The sequence below is a fragment of the Schistocerca cancellata genome, chromosome 8, assembly GCF_023864275.1.
Source record: "Schistocerca cancellata isolate TAMUIC-IGC-003103 chromosome 8, iqSchCanc2.1, whole genome shotgun sequence".
NCBI classification, from domain to species: Eukaryota; Metazoa; Arthropoda; class Insecta; order Orthoptera; family Acrididae; genus Schistocerca; species Schistocerca cancellata.
This window is the reverse complement of record NC_064633.1, coordinates 176,840,264-176,858,171: the sequence shown is the minus strand read 5'-3', so window position 1 is coordinate 176,858,171 and position 17,908 is coordinate 176,840,264. Positions and strand designations below refer to the sequence as shown.

The following is a 17,908-nucleotide window of genomic DNA, read 5'->3' as shown; positions in this document are numbered from 1 at the left end:
CCTGAGGACAATATTATGGAAATTGAAGAGGATGTAGATGAAGATGAAATGGGAGATATGATACTGCGTGAAGAGTTTGACAGAGCACTGAAAGACCTGAGTCGAAACAAGGCCCCCGGAGTAGACAACATTCCATTGGAACTATTGACGGCCTTGGGAGAGCCAGTCCTGACAAAACTCTACCATCTGGTGAGCAAGATGTATGAAACAGGCGAAATACCCTCAGACTTCAAGAAGAATATAATAATTCCGATCCCAAAGAAAGCAGGTGTTGACAGATGTGAAAATTACCGAACAATCAGTTTAATAAGCCACAGCTGCAAAATACTAACACGAATTCTTTACGGACGAATGGAAAAACTAGTAGAAGGCGACCTCGGGGAAGATCAGTTTGGATTCCGTAGAAATACTGGAACACGTGAGGCAATACTGACCTTACGACTTATCTTAGAAGAAAGATTAAGGAAAGGCAAACCTACGTTTCTAGCATTTGTAGACTCAGAGAAAGCTTTTGACAATGTTGACTGGAATACTCTCTTTCAAATTCTAAAGGTCGCAGGGGTAAAATACAGGGAGCGAAAGGCTATTTACAATTTGTACAGAAACCAGATGGCAGTTATAAGAGTCGAGGGATATGAAAGGGAAGCAGTGGTTGGGAAGGGAGTAAGACAGGGTTGTAGCCTCTCCCCGATGTTATTCAATCTGTATATTGAGCAAGCAGTAAAGGAAACATAAGAAAAATTCGGTCTAGGTATTAAAATCCACGGAGAAGAAATAAAAACTTTGAGGTTCGCCGATGACATTGTAATTCTGTCAGAGACAGCAAAGGACTTGGAAGAGCAGTTGAACGGAATGGATGGTGTCTTGAAGGGAGGATATAAGATGAACATCAACAAAAGCAAAACGAGGATGATGGAATGTAGTCGAATTAAGTCGGGTGATGTTGAGGGTATTAGATTAGGAAATGAGACACTTAAAGTAGTAAACGAGTTTTGCTATTTGGGGAGCAAAGTAACTGATGATGGTCGAAGGAGAGAGGATATAAAATGTAGACTGGCAGTGGCAAGGAAAGTGTTTCTGAAGAAGAGAAATTTGTTAACATCGAGTATAGATTTAAGTGTCAGGAAGTCATTTCTGAAAGTATTTGTATGGAGTGTAGCCATGTATGGAAGTGAAACATGGACGGTAAATAGTTTGGACAAGAAGAGAATAGAAGCTTTCGAAATGTGGTGCTACAGAAGAATGCTGAAGATTAGATGGGTAGATCACATATCTAATGAGGAAGTATTGAATAGGATTGGGGAGAAGAGAAGTTTGTGGCACAACTCGACCAGAAGAAGGGATCGGTTGGTAGGACATTTTCTGGGGCATCAAGGGATCACCAATTTAGTATTGGAGGGCAGCGTGGAGGGTAAAAATCGTAGGGGGAGACCAAGAGATGAATATACTAAGCAGATTCAAAAGGATGTAGGTTGCAGTAGGTACTGGGAGATGAAGAAGCTTGCACAGGATAGAGTAGCATGGAGAGCTGCATCAAACCAGTCTCGGGACTGAAGGCCACAACAACATGTGCATACAAGTCAGGAACAGTCGCAGAAACCATGCAAATTGTTGGAGCGACATGCCGATCGTACGAAGATTTCAGAGAGAAGTTTCTCTCACGATATTGATCCAGCGAAGCACAGAACAGAGTGAAGTACGAATTATTACAGAACCCATATTTTGAAAATTCAGGAGAGAAGAGTCTCGTGAAATTTTTCGAATTAATGGCAAAGAAAAATCAATGCTTAGATGTACCATACAGTGACGGAGAGTTGATTAAATTATACGAGATGAAGGTACCATTGAAATACCAGCAATCATTAGTTGGGCGCGGAGGCAATGACGTCGAAGCATTTAAAGGTATTCTAAGGGAACTAGAGTTCATATTTTCGGAAGATGACGCAATAAAAAGACGAAGCGCACGTGAAAACGAAAGCAAAAAGCAGTGGAATTCACAAGACACAGTACGAAGAAACAATAATTACGAACCACGTGATAACTTCGCACCAAGAAACGACAACAGATTTCTACAAAGAACCGGTCATGGATTTAGAAGAGAATATGGCAATAACTATAATTCACCCAGGAATGGCAACAACTATTACAGAGGGAATAACTACAACCGGAACGGGTACTGGAGAACCAATAGACCGACAAATTATCAACAAAGAAACCACTATCAACAAGCTGAACAAGAAAAGAGAATACAGATAGAAGAGGTGGAGGTAAGACCACCAAACCCCAATAAACGTTCGAATTGACAGCTAAGCGCCCATGCCAAAGAGAATGTCACACCGACCCAGGACAATTGCAGCACCTTGAACAGAGAAGTAAATACCTTATCACGAGAAGAGAAGAAGGAAGAAACAAATCCGCAGGGACTAGATGAAAACGAGGACAAGAAAATAACCATATCGTGTTGAGACGAAATTAATTGGGGGAATACTGACGAGGAAGATGAATTACCAGAGGCATGCACAACGAATGTAGGGGAAAGGATGAAGTAATGAGCATTGCAAGGCTATTTGAGATGGAAACCAGGGAAAGCGAATTCAATGAGGGTAATGTGCAGTCGACAGAAGTTGCAAATAAGTTACTAGTGGGCACACAACCCAATGTATATAATGAAGGAAGTTATGAAGCGATAATTAGAGCATTTAGATGAGATTATGTGGGAGTAGCGACGAAGAAGGAGAAGATAGACGAGGATGAGGAAAAAGTAGAGGATGTTGAAGAAAGCGTAAATGAAGGAAGAAATTGAGAAGAGGAAATAAAAGAGAGAGAAGTAGCAGTCGAAGCTTATTCTACAGAAAGTTCGAATTCACAAGGGAAATTCCTGAAAAGACTCATGTATGATTCAGTGGAGGATTCGTTGATGCAAGAACAAGAAGAACAGAACCTACCCTTTCAAATTCAACCAATTGTGAAGGCCATGGTAAAGCATATCCCAGTCAATATAGTATTTGACGGCGGAAGTGAACTGACTGCCATCTCAGAAAATTTATTCATGCACTGTAATGCCAATGAGGAACTGCCAGTTCTGAAAACATGTAAGATTAAAGTAAGAGGTCCTATTAGAAACAATGCTGCGGAAGTTAGGAGACAAACAAGGTTAACTCTTTCGTGCCAAGGTCAAAAGATCGAAGCCAACTTCGTGATTATACCTAAACTAACCGTAGATTTGATTATAGGTGCAGATTCTTTAAATGAGAGACGAGCGATAATAGATATGGGGAAAGGTAGCGTAACATTCGAGAATGTCACACTTCTCTTTGAGCAAAAGCTAAAATTAGAAGAAATACCAGTTATAAACAAACAATTAAGAATGACGCGAGATAAAGAGGATGAAGAATTAGAATGGTATGCACAAAAAGGGGAATCGCCTCAACTCATGTTAGAAGTCCATAAAGAAATCGACGAAAAATTGCAGCCCGCATCTCGTGGTCGTGCGGTAGCGTTCTCGCTTCCCACGCCCGGGTTCCCGGGTTCGATTCCCGGCGGGGTCAGGGATTTTCTCTGCCTCGTGATGGCTGGGTGTTGTGTGCTGTCCTTAGGTTAGTTAGGTTTAAGTAGTTCTAAGTTCTAGGGGACTGATGACCATAGATGTTAAGTCCCATAGTGCTCAGAGCCATTTGAACCATTTTTTTTAAAAATTGCAAGAAGTTCAAGGTATTTCGGAACACAGTAAAAGAGAATTAGAGGGTATCTTATGAGATAAAGCAGACTGGCAGTATTAAACACTTTCAGTACAAGTTTGAAGTAAAACAGCACAAACCATTTAGAGTGTTACCCTATACAATCCCAATAAGCTACAGGAATAAAGTATTCCAGGAGATATCTAAAATGTTAGCTGATGATATTATTGAACCAGCTACCTCCACATATAACAGCCCGCTCCATATTGTACAAAAACGAGATGGGAGCATCAGGTTAGTGCTTGATTCCAGACAGATCAGCACAATCATAATCACTGAGACAGATCGCCCAGAAAAATTAGAGGAATTGATACAAAACTTCCACGGTGCTAATATATTTTCATCAATTGATTTACGGAGTAGTTTCTGGCAAATAGAATTGGCCCCAGAATGTAGAAAATTTACAGCATTTATCGTATTCGGTAGATGTTACTAGTTTAAACGATTGCCATTTGGTTTAAACATATCATCAGCAGCGTTTATTAGGGGATTTAATACTATACTCAGTCCTGAAATTTTACAAAAAATTACTTGTTATGTTGATGATATGATTATAGCAGAATCCTCTTGGGAACATCACAACGACACATTAAATCAGTTTTTACAGATCATGAAAGAGCATGGGGTCACAGTAAATATAACAAAATCCAAATTTGGAAGGCGAAAGGTCAAATTTCTAGGACACATAATTTCAGAGAAAGGGGTAATTCCTGACCCAGAAAAACTAACGGCAATCAAAGAATTTTGTACTCCATATAATAAGAAAACTCTCAGAGGATTTCTAGGTCTCACCGGATTCTATAAAAAATTTATTTGGATCGACTCTCTCGCAACACCACGCCTATGTGCATTGAGTGGAAAAATCACGCCATGGGTATGGGATCAACAAGCCAATGAAGAATTTTTAAAAGTGAAAAACGTACTAACAACAGCACCGATTTTAGCACATCCTGATCTAACACAAAATTTTTGTATAGCCACTGATAGCGCGAAAACAGGTTTAGGAGTTATTTTATTCCAAGAATACGAACAGGCAGGGCTAAGATCATATAGAACAATAGCATCTGCCAGTCGGGTACTCACAAAAAGCGAGAAAAACTATTCAGTCACGGAGATGGAAGCATTGGCCATTGTATGGGGCTTCCAGCCTCTTCAATACTTCCTGTTCGGAAGAAAAACAAAAGTATACACTGACCACAAAGCATTATAATTTCTGTTATCCGCCAAACTAACTCATGGGAGGTTAGCCAGATGGATGTTTATACTACAAGAATTTGACTTCACTATTACACACATACCAGGACCAGCGACTGTATTAGCATATGCTTTATCACGATGTCCACAGGGTGCATTCAATAACATAGGTTTGGAAGCAGCAGAAGACAAGTTTACAATGTAGTATATGAAACAAGTACCTTTCGAAAACTACATTACGACAGCATTGAAAAACATAGGCAAAGAACAGGACAATGATCCCGAAATACTAGGAATCAAACACAAGTGGAGAAGTAAGAATTTTCCAGACATTCGACAGCACTATCTCGTGAAAAACAATGTTTTATTTTTTAGACGAAATGTTGCAACGAATGGGTTAATTTATATCCCAGATGAACTAATTAATAAGTATATATGGTATACACATTTAAGTAATGGCCACTTTGGACCAAAGAAATGCTTTTTAAAAATAAAACAAACAAGCCATTTTCCTAATATGAAAAGACAAATTAGAACAGTATTAGTCAAATGCAAAAAATGTATGAGGGCTAAACACATCACTTTCCAAACCAAACCACCTATGTTTCCAATAATCCCTAAAAAATTAAAACAATTAGCTGCAACAGATTTGATGGGGCCCCTCCCATGCACAAAAAATGGATATATTTTCATATTTGTCGTTTTGGAACTTACTTCTAAATATGTTACCTTGACACCATTAAAATGGGCAACAGGTCTTACTATAAGTAAAGCATTTAGACAAGATTTTCTCAGACAAGTAGGTCGAGTGGAACGAATAATTTCGGATAATGGCCCACAATACAAATCAGTGCGATGGCAGAACTCGTTAAAACAACACAAAATAAAACCCATCTACATATCTCAGTACAAACCTAGCGTAAATCCAGCAAAACGATCTATGAAGGACATAGGCACTTTATGCCGATTACATGCAGGCAAAAGACACAACACTTGGGATATATACCTTAAAGATTTTCAAGAAGTAATTAATGAAATGCCACATAGCACTACATTACTACCTCCAGTTACTGTACTTAAAAATATTGAACCCCCAAACATAACCACAGAAAATGTTAGTTTTCCTATTGTACCTCATAGACAGCACAAACAAGTCATAGCAACAGCACTCTCCAACATCAGAAAAGCAGCCGTTAGAAGAAAAGAAAGAGGAGATAGAACAGCAATTAAAAGAACATTCTCAGTAGGCCACAAAGTATTTGTAAAAACACACCATCTCTCCAGCAAACAGAAACACAAAATACATAAGTTTTACACTGCATACAAAGGACCTGTCATAATTAGCCGAATTGCTCATGATAATGCTGTGGAACTAATGAACCCAAAAACAGGCACAAACTTAGGACTTCACTATGTGAGCCATATCAAAAAGTTTGAAGATTGATTTTATTACTGGTAAATAATCAGCACAATATTTCAGGATTATGTTGCAGATAAGGTCGTCAGGAGAAAGACGAATGAAGAGAGAGGGAGGTGGGAAAAAGAAAGTAGTTTCAATAAAAACAAAAACAAAAATAACACCAATAGTAGCATAGGTTAAGGTGAAGGGATAAAGCATAGATAGTCTAACAGCATGAAATACTAAAATGCTATACACCACAACACTACACAAAAATAAAAAACGAATTTGAGGATTCTTGTAGAAGTGAAGACTCAAAATATCTTAGAATTGTAACATGGAAAGGGCGCCAACTTTGTAAAGCTTTTTAAAAAGGCGTAAAACAATGTAGGTACTAGAAATATGTTAGATCATTATCAGTAAAACTTTTTGTAAGAACCATTGTAAAAACTCCAGCAAAGACCAGATGCAACAACCCACAAGTTGAAATGCGAGAAGTATCAAGAAAGAAAAGGACGTAATTAGCAAGACACGATTCCTATAAGGCAGAAGTGTCAAGAGAAGGGAACGGACAATGAGACCAACAGAGGGCCCTTGTAGCCACAGTGGGCACTAAATCTGCCCGCTAAGCGGAACCTTGCTGGGGCAGAACACAGAACCACAGAGTGGTGGAACATGGAAGGCCAAGAGGGTCTTGGAACGCCCCAACTCAGGGGAGCGAGCAAAAAACGGCCCGACGAGAAGACCGCTTGGGCAAGCCACCACTGCCAAAAAAAAATGTGTAATAGTCACACTACTGCTATTAAACAGCACGCTGGTGCACGAAACTGAAGAAAACTTCCACAAAGTAAAAATGACGTCCCCAAACAATTTATCAAACTGTTACTAAGACAAGAACTTCAAAGCGACTAGTTATCAATAAATATTTCCATATCCTGCCCAGAGAAGAACCAAGAAGCAAGTAAGAAGCAGAGAAAAAGCAGGAAGAACAGAAGTTGAAGATTCGCAAGATTGAGACCAAGAAAGAAGATGGGTGAAGAATAGAGGACATACCTTCCCACATCTCTATCCTATTGTAAACTAGTCGTCTGCGAAGTATTAAACGAAAAACGACCGCTTTCATTGACATATAACGATGACTTTCACACATACAAAGCCAGTAAACCATGAGATTCTGCACTCACAGCTCCATTCCATTATGGGACCTTCACAACAGCAACACACACTTTCAAAGCCAACAATGAATGACGAACGAAGCTGTGTATCAAATACTTGCCCACATCCATCTCGCTCAGGTCCATCACCTTCATGCAAAAACATTCGTCAACCTCATGCTTAAACATTCCTAGGATTGTGTGAATGTCTGAAATCAAATTATGTGATGTAGGAATTGTGCAAAAAGAAACATGTGAAAAACTAAATAAGTTAAGCACACCAGACAGCTAATAAACTACAAAATAACAGTCATTGACTATGGACTTAAGTAAAAAATAGACTATCGATAAAAATAAGCCATTAGTTCTGAAATGGACAGTATATAAAGAACAAAAGTAAGGTATAATAAACACTAAAACTATATGCCACTTATTTTCTCCTCATAAAAATAACAGAATAACTATATCTTACTTATTTTCTCCTTATAAAAACAAAGAATAAAAAATTATCTTGTTGGATGTTTTCCCTTTTTTTTTAACATTTGTACCATTTGTTATGATAATATCTCAATACTTCTGTATGCATATTTCTTTGTCAAAGCAATTCTTGGAAGTAATTCTTATTTGTTAGTGTAACAATGGTGAAATGAGTGTCTAGAAACAAAAACATTTTACTTGTACATGATATTTAGAAAATGTGTTAGGAATAGATTTTACTTAAGTACTACATTTATAAAAACAAATATTTCTAGGAAAATCGATGTGAAAGACTCCTCACTTTCAATAACAAACTTCTTAAAAAACAAACTTCACACTTAAATACAGAAAGACAATAATTAAAAATTAATAATAATAATAGCATAAAATATTCTTCTCTTGTCAATATAAACATATTTTCGAGAATAATGTGGAAGAATATAAAAATATAAATCAGTAATACAAACTAACATAGAACCAGAGTAATGTGGCTGAACAGTAGGCAACAAAATTTAGATAAAGGAATAATTTTTGACTGACTTAGACAACGATTCAATCGCTGCTTAACTTCAGTGCAAAAATTAAGTTCGAAGGATGGTGATATGTAAGGTGTCAGGCAAATCCAACACCTTCCGTGAAAACCCTGAGATGATAAGCAATTCCTTCCCACCGTGAGACAGACGCAGTTCCGAGGGGAGAAACGAGAACAGAAGCCGAGAGCAGAACCGTGTTAAGTTAGAAGGCCCTACGATAAGGGACAAACACCCACGTCGCAGCTAACCACCAGGACCACCCTCCAGCCCATGTTAAAAGCTAGAACCCTCCAGAAGAACAGTATAGATCTTACAATAACACTAAAAGGGCCACACCAGCCGCAAGTTTTAGCGTGAGACTTTTTCGCGTCTCTGTTACGTTGCAAACGTTAAAAACATTGCCCCACCACGAAAAGTAACTGCCAGGAGCACCCCCTAGTCCATGTTAAAAGATAGAGCCCTCCAGAAGAACAGTATAGATCTTACGGTAACACTAAAAGGGCCACACCAGCTGTAAGTTTTAGCGTGAGACTTTTTCGCGTCTCTGTTACGTTGCAAACTTTAAAAACATTGCCCCACCACGAAAAGTATATCGTTTCTCATTGGAAAGACAGAATTTTTGCAGGCGGAGCTTAAGGTTAACATTGAGACCCTGATTGGTCAGATGAAAACACAGGCAGATAGTTTTTTTTAAACCAACTTCGGGAAATTGTAGTAAGGAGAAGTCAGGAGAGAGTTGCTTCCGAGACGGCGAGCTGTATGGAGCTGCACTGGCCGCCACCCCCTGACGAACACCGACAAGGTAATGAACGCACGCGATGCCGCATTTTTGAGCGCATAAGGCTTCACTCAGAACTGCAGAAGTCTCATCTGTTACATCCCCTTTTTACGTAGTACTAGTGTCGATCGTCAATTGAAGCTCATGGTATTCACATTTGCTACGTAAGTTAAAATCTGAAACGCGATGATTTTTCGGTTATATAATTATTGAGAAGCCACATCAGCCACTGTAATTTACGACAAGTTAGATAAGTAACTAAAGATAAGTGAGGTTCACTGTAGACCATTTTGATAGTTTTCTCTTTTGTGAAACTTAATTTAAACCTAGATTATAGATGTGATATGGCATAGGTCATCCTTCGATCCATTGTAGATCTTGGAAACCCACTAAGGGAATATTCGTTCACATTTTTGTTGAACGCAGTTGGTTTTTATCATCCTGTATTAAAATATTTCCTTTTATCAACAGTGCAATTTATAAACAATGTTTTGTGAGTAGAATAAAATTTCCAATGGTAAACTTAACTACCTTTTCGACATTATTTTACCAGCTAACTAAAAATAGGAATGCCTTGAACCCCTTCCACTAAATTTAGTTAGTATTAAGATTCTTTTACAGGGAGTGCAGTGGAGCTGACGCTGAAATACTTAAGTATTTGGTTCTATCATCGCTAGTCTCACTGAACTCTTCTGAACTCTACATGTCATGTGTGGTCTGGCGTCTCCTTACCAGCAACAGGTCCTAGGTTCAAACTAGTCAATTCCCTAAAAAAACACGCTCAGAGCGTCGTTGCGCGAAAGTGGTAGCAAGACACGACATAGAATAAACAGAAACCACGCAGAATGTTAGAGTTACTGTCGCGCAGTAAGCGCTACCGTTAGTTTTGCTTGTGTATCATCTACTGTTAGGCTGTGTCTAAAGTATGCATATTTTAGGAAACGGACTGCATTATGGTCAAAGACTGTGAAGCTGGGCTATTTTTTAGTGAAAGCAGACGTCAGTAGCCATGCTAGTCGTTAAGAGATGTTCAGCATAAGTGGAACGTATGACGTAAATGGTAATGCGTCGTCAACAGACCAAATTACCTTTCAGATAGCCTGTCGTTTTCTGTGAACTTATTATTGTTCTGCTGAATGGTTTTGTGTTTTTTATTAAGAGGACTGAACGATCTTTATCTGATGTTTTTGTATGTTTACGTAATATTTATGGTTTTTTTTAAAAAAATGTGTTGGCAGTCTACTGTAATTACGTTTGAAGAAACTGTTTTAATGTTGTTACGACATTGTGGGAATTTCTTCTAAGTTTTGGTAAGATGCACATGGTTAAAGACATTGGCCAGTATCTGTGAACTGCAGTGTTACATTGATGTTAAAAACTTCTTGGCTTCATATTTTGTGGGTAACAATGTTCTATTCTGAAGAATACATAGTTGTATGTTAACTTGAAGGGTGTTTGTTTTTGGAATAAACAATCTATTTTATTCTTATGTTAAACAAATGGATGCTACGAATGAACGTTTGTTTACACATCTGTCCTAACGTACCAGTCAGCCAGGGTAATTTGGGTGGGGTGCCTAGATTAATTAACAGCACACTATAAACATTGACAAAAAACGCATTTCCTTGTGTAACGATAACAACTTTTCGCTTATAACACTTAGTCATGTCAACTAAATTTATTCTTACGTTATTCTATTTTTTTATTATTGCCTCGGAAATGCGGTACATTACGTCCGCAAATAGGGTTGGGTGATGGTCACGTAAGAAATTTGCTATCTCATCAACCAAGTTCATAATATGAACCGACTTCAGAAAGTAAGATACACATTTTGTCTCATGCTAAGAGCATTGGACAAGAACGGTGCATTATCAGAAGAGAGTATAAACTCCTGGTTTCTTGCAGACTCAGTTCTGCTGCGGTACGGATAACAAGTGCGTTCGATTGAAACAGAACGACTACTGGAAACGTACTCCAGATTTGAATTACGTGGGATAATACAACCAGCGTGGACAAAACGTCTGAATTGCACAGAGGTTCACCATGACGTACTGGGGGTCCAAATGCAATGCAAAGTTGCGTCCAGCCGTAATGAAATGGTGCCAACAATTTGACTAAGGCCGCACAGAGGTCTTAATTGCAGATAGATTCACGGTGAAATTCTGGCAGGCCAAATGTAGTATGGGTCCAACAGTGGTAAAATGGTAAACAGTGCCAGTAGTTTGACCAAGGCCGCGTGGACGTTTGTGAGATTGATCGAGAAGTCCAGATAATCGGACTATCCGACTTCCTTCTTACCATCCCACAACCTCTTTCATCCCTTCTCTTTGGCCCTCCCGTTCTTTCCTTTCCGAGGATCTTCGATTTCGCTATCTCTTGTCTGTTCCACTGGTGACTGTCTATTCTTTTCCTGCGTCCTTCTCTGTCGTCGATCTCTGGCATAATTTGCCTTTGTATAATTGCTTCTCCAATTTTCTTTCCCTTTTACATTGACCACCAATTCCGACCAGCTATTCATGACTTCAAAACCCACTTGGTCCTGCCTTTCCTCTTATCTTCCTTCTTGTTACCCATGTGTATGTGCATGTGTATTGAACCAGGGACCTAGAAACGACAGAGAGGCTACTTCCCCCCCCCCCTCCCCCCCTCATAGCCCTCAGTGGTTCACAACGACACAACTGGTTACAACAGTCCACTCACCTCACTGCCGCCCCACACCGAACCCAGGGTTATTGTGCGGTTCGGCCCCCAGTGGAACCACCTCCCCCTCCCCTCCCGGGAACGTCTCATACCGGACGAGTGCAACTACAAATGTTTGTGCGCTAGAGTAATTATGGTGTACGTGTACGTGGAGACAGCGTTTGCGCAGCAATCACCGACAAATTGTAACTGAGACGTAATAAGGGGAACGAGCCCGCATTCGCCGAGGCAGTTGGAAAACCGCCATAAAAACCTGCCACAGACTGGCCGGCACACCGGACCTCGACACTAATCCGCCGGGCGGATTCGTACCGGGGACCGGCACGCCTTCCCGCTTGGGAAGCAGCGCTAGCCGAGCGGGCGTTGTTACCCATACTCACTTCGTCATTACGTTTGCATTCTTCCTCATGGCCCAACATATTTCTTCCCTAGGTCACTGCATCCATATCTCAGTACCTCATTTAGGGCCTAGTATTTTCCTCAGTATTTTTCTCTCTTCTTTTTCAAGTTCTTCTGCAAAGCGGACGATAAGTAGTTCAGACAAGAAGATAACAGAAGTTTTTGAAATTTGGTGCTGTAGATGAATGTTGAAGATTGGGTGGGTAGATCTGACAGCAAATGAGGAAGAACTGAATCAAACTGAGGAAAAAAGCAATTCATTGCACAACCTGACTAAAAGAATGTTCAAATGGCTCTAAGCACTATGGGACGTCATCAGTCATCACTATGGGACGTCATCAGTCCCCTAGGCTTAGAACTACTGAAACCTAACTAACCTATGGAGATCACACACATCGATGTCCGAGGCAGGATTCGAACCTGCGACCGTAGCAGTCGCGCGGTTCCGGACAGAAGCGCCTAGAACCGCTTAGCCACAGCGGCCGGCGACTAAGAGAAGAGATCCGTTGAGAGGACACATATTGAAGCCTCAGATAATCACCAGTATGGTAAAGGAAGAGAGTGTGGGAGATAAAAACTGTAGAGCGAGACCAAAGGTTCAAAATACAGTAAGCAAGTTCAACTGAATCTAGACTGCAGTAGTTATGCAGAGATGAAGAGGCTTGCACAAGGTAGACTAGCACGGACAGCTGCATCAGTATTCGGACTGAAGACCACAACACCAACAACTGCATCATTTCTTCCTTGTTTTATCGTCTCAGCCGCATATAATACCACATTCCTCAGCGTTGCCTTGTTGTGTTTCATCTTTGTGTCTGTATTCTCTTTATTGTATACAACTCTACTCGTACCGAAAGGTGACCTCTCTCATACACATTCCTTCTTTGTTACTGTTTCTTCCAGTTATATATTCTTCCACGTATTTAAATTTGTCCGCCTATTGCAATGTGCCGTGTATGTTTTCCAGCACTGGGTGGTATCAACATCTTTGACTTGTCCTACCCGATCCTCAGTTCCATCCCTACGGCTGTCTTGCTTAGGCTGACGAATTGTGCCTTCATGTCTTTCTCCATCCCTCTTCATTATAATACGCATATTCTTTGCATTGTACGGAACTGAATAAAAATACCCAGTGATGACGGCACGAATGTGTTGAGCATCAAAAACAACAGATGTTTGCATAACAGATGGACGTGAATCCCCATAAAAAATTTATTTGGCTGCTATTTAGTTTTACTGTCTTCAAAGCTAAATTAATCGATAATAAACTTACCTGAATTTCCAGAATTTATCTTTTTTTGGAGAGTAATCCTGATGCTTCTGTGAGTACCAGTTACCACGAATGTTGCCCAGCCAAACGTCATACCCAGCATCAGCCAAAATGTACCCTGAAATGAAAGGAAAGGAAATAATCCAGTAGCTACCTTCATAGGTCCAAATGCATTCACTTCTGCCTAGACCATTCAACATGCTACATGTCATGGAGGACAGTAGCGATTACACCGACCACAAAGATGAATGAATATATAGCAAACTTGCACAGAGGCGAACACGCTATAGTCGTAAGTACACTCTAAAACAAAGAAAAAGACGCGCCACAAAGGAATTATTAGAAGGGGCGGAAATCGGTAGATGTCATGTAAATGTTCAAGCAAACAAACCATTGCAATTTCAGATAAGCTTCATAATTTGTTAATTAAAAGGGCTTCACAAATTACGGAAGTCGATAACGCGTTGATCCAACTTAGGTCCTTATACAAGCAGTTATTCACTTGGCATTAATTGCTAGTTGCTGGTTGTTCTACTAAGGGGATGTTGTCCCAAATTCTGTCCAACTGGCTCGTTAGGTTATCAAAATTCCAAGCTGGTTGGAGGGCCCTACCCTTAATGTGCCAAATGTTCTAAAGTTGGGAGAGATCCGGCGACCTTGTTTGCCGAGGTAGGGTTTGGCAAGCAAGAAGAGAAGCAGGAGAATCTCTCGTTGTTTGTGGGCGAGCAATATCTTACTGAAATGTAAGCCCAGGATGGCTTCCCGCGGAGGGCATCAAAACGGGGCGTAAAATATAGTGGACGTACCGACGTGCTGTAAGGTTGCCGCTGATGACAACCGAAGGGGTCTTGCTACGAAAATGAGTAACATCCGAAACCGTCGCTCCTGGTTGTTGGTCCACATGGCGGGCGACAATTAGATTGGTATCCCACAGCTGTCCGGGGCGTCTCCAGACACGTTTTCAGCAAGCATGGTGCCTGGAATTTAATTTACTGGAGTAGAATTGTCTTCAGTGCTGAGCCCCGCTTCGAAATGACCCCCGACGAGTAGCGAAGACGTGTCTGGGGACGCTCCGAATTGCAGTGAGATACGAACCTGGCTGTCGCCCGTCTTACAGCACGACAACCAACACTGATGGTGTGGGGTTGTCATTTGTTTTCATACCAGGACACCTGTGTTTGCCGTCACAAACGATATTCTACGCCCTTTTTTATTTTCATTCATGGCAAAGAATCCTGGGATTACATATAATCAAGGTAATGCCCGTCCGTGTACGACGCGAATTTCTACTGCCTGTCTTCGTGATTACGAAAGCCTGCCTTGGTCAGTTAGGTCGCCGGATCTCTTTCCCATTGAGAACGATAGGGGCATTACGGGTAGGATCTCCAAACAGCTAGGGATTCTGACGATCTAACGCGCCAATTGGACAGAATTTGGCACGGTATCTCTCAGCAAGACATCCAACAACAATATCAATCAGTGCTAAGCTGAATAACTGCTTGCATAAGGGCCAGTGGTGGACCAACGCGTTATTGACTTGCTCGATTTATGAAGCTCTTCCTCTTATTTAAATCATCCAGTTTTTTTCTGAAATTGTGATCATTTGTTTGTCCGTATATGTACATCACATCTACCGATTTCCATCCCATTCGAATAACTAATTCGCGGTGCGTCGTAAAACACTAATATTTTGTAAGAGGAAAGGTAATATAACATTTTAAATAAAGGCGTATTGTTACAGCTCATGTTGGCTTTATTATTCTTTTACGAAACCTGGGACCGCATCAGACACTATACTGATAGTCTCCGGTTTGCTTTCCTGGTTCCTGATACCGACGCTCGAATCGACGCTCTTGCAAGGACATTTTATGGAAACAAAATTAATGCATCAGCAGCTGTTCTTGTATTACAGGAATTGTGGTATTGCAAACCCAATCTGGAGCAGTTGTTCAGACAATTTAGGGAACCTTACCGAGTTTATGTGCTTATGCCTAATAACATAAGATGTGCTAATAGTTACTACGATTTTAGACAAGGTCGTTACAGACCTTTGTGGTATACTTATTAGAACTTAATGAAAACTGCGTTCACTGTAGATTTGAAAAGATATATATATATACACTCCTGGAAATTGAAATAAGAACACCGTGAATTCATTGTCCCAGGAAGGGGAAACTTTATTGACACATTCCTGGGGTCAGATACATCACATGATCACACTGACAGAACCACAGGCACATAGACACAGGCAACAGACCATGCACAATGTCGGCACTAGTACAGTGTATATCCACCTTTCGCAGCAATGCAGGCTGATATTCTCCCATGGAGACGATCGTAGAGATGCTGGATGTAGTCCTGTGGAACGGCTTGCCATGCCATTTCCACCTGGCGCCTCAGTTGGACCAGCGTTCGTGCTGGACGTGCAGACCGCGTGAGACGACGCTTCATCCAGTCCCAAACATGCTCAATGGGGGACAGATCCGGAGATCTTGCTGGCCAGGGTAGTTGACTTACACCTTCTAGAGCACGTTGGGTGGCACGGGATACATGCGGACGTGCATTGTCCTGTTGGAACAGCAAGTTCCCTTGCCGGTCTAGGAATGGTAGAACGATGGGTTCGATGACGGTTTGGATGTACCGTGCACTATTCAGTGTCCCCTCGACGATCACCAGTGGTGTACGGCCAGTGTAGGAGATCGCTCCCCACACCATGATGCCGGGTGTTGGCCCTGTGTGCCTCGGTCGTATGCAGTCCTGATTGTGGCGCTCACCTGCACGGCGCCAAACACGCATACGACCATCATTGGCACCAAGTCAGAAGCGACTCTCATCGCTGAAGACGACACGTCTCCATTCGTCCCTCCATTCACGCCTGTCGCGACACCACTGGAGGCGGGCTGCACGATGTTGGGGCGTGAGCGGAAGACGGCCTAACGGTGTGCGGGACCGTAGCCCAGCTTCATGGAGACGGTTGCGAATGGTCCTCGCCGATACCCCAGGAGCAACAGTGTTCCTAATTTGCTAGGAAGTGGCGGTGCGGTCCCCTACAGCACTGCGTAGGATCCTACGGTCTTGGCGTGCATCCGTGCGCCGCTGCGGTCCGGTCCCAGGTCGACGGGCACGTGCACCTTCCGCCGACCACTGGCGACAACATCGATATACTGTGGAGACCTCACGCCCCACGTGTTGAGCAATTCGGCGGTACGTCCACCCGGCCTCCCGCATGCCCACTATACGCCCTCGCTCAAAGTCCGTCAACTGCACATACGGTTCACGTCCACGCTGTCGCGGCATGCTACCAGTGTTAAAGACTGCGATGGAGCTCCGTATGCCACGGCAAACTGGCTGACACTGACGGCGGCGGTGCACAAATGCTGCGCAGCTAGCGCCATTCGACGGCCAACACCGCGGTTCCTGGTGTGTCCGCTGTGCCGTGCGTGTGATCATTGCTTGTACAGCCCTCTCGCAGTGTCCGGAGCAAGTATGGTGGGTCTGACACACCGGTGTCAATGTGTTCTTTTTTCCATTTCCAGGAGTGTATATATATATATATATATATATATATATATATATATATATATATATATATATATATTCCTTCCCCTGTAGCGTACCCTGATGTTATAGACTAGTAAGCACTCCAACGGAATTGGCTGCAAATTCCTATCCAGCCATACGAAGTTTGGTTTACCTTTGGTGGCTAAATCAAACATAGAAATTCCAGGATCTCTGCTCAGAAAAGACACCAGCGATGTCTTCCTGTAGTCCATTATGACTGATGCAGTGTCCTGTGCTTAATAACACTGGTATCGACAGGAATTTCATATCTAACTTTTCGTTCTTCATTGTCAAATTTCCTAAATTGCTTCGTATTTTGCAACAGTAAGGACTCCCGCTACATTTACAATTCATATCCGTTTCCCGAAAGTCTTCTTTTGTCTTATCAGCTTAATCAGAAAAGATGAAAAATAACTTTTGTTTTCGGATTGTGAACTGTTCCTGTAGCGCTAATTTCGGGTGTGCGTGTGTGTGTGTGTGTGTGTGTGTGTGTGTGTGTGTGTGTGTGTGTATGTGTAAACATCAACACTGAAGTAAGTACGCCTCATCGCAAATATTATACGAATTCAAAAAAAGTCACTTCTGTAGACGAAGTCGCTCACACATACTGGTGCACTGGCACTAGATGATAATCCTGTAGTGTATGGAAAAGTGTCGGCACTGAGTGACTGTAGAAATATACAGGACGATTTACACAGTTTCTACT

General features: G+C 41.5%; 1 protein-coding gene across 1 annotated transcript in view; it reads right to left on the bottom strand.

Moving 5' to 3' along the window:
• The window catches only part of LOC126095453 (lipase 3-like), a 124,657-nt gene that overhangs the window by 90,500 nt on the left and 16,249 nt on the right, over window positions 1-17,908 (bottom strand). Inside the window, exon 3 of the mRNA XM_049910246.1 lies at window positions 13,645-13,759. Within this exon, the coding sequence (XP_049766203.1) occupies window positions 13,645-13,759 (115 nt within the window). The remainder of the gene's footprint in view (window positions 1-13,644; window positions 13,760-17,908) is intronic.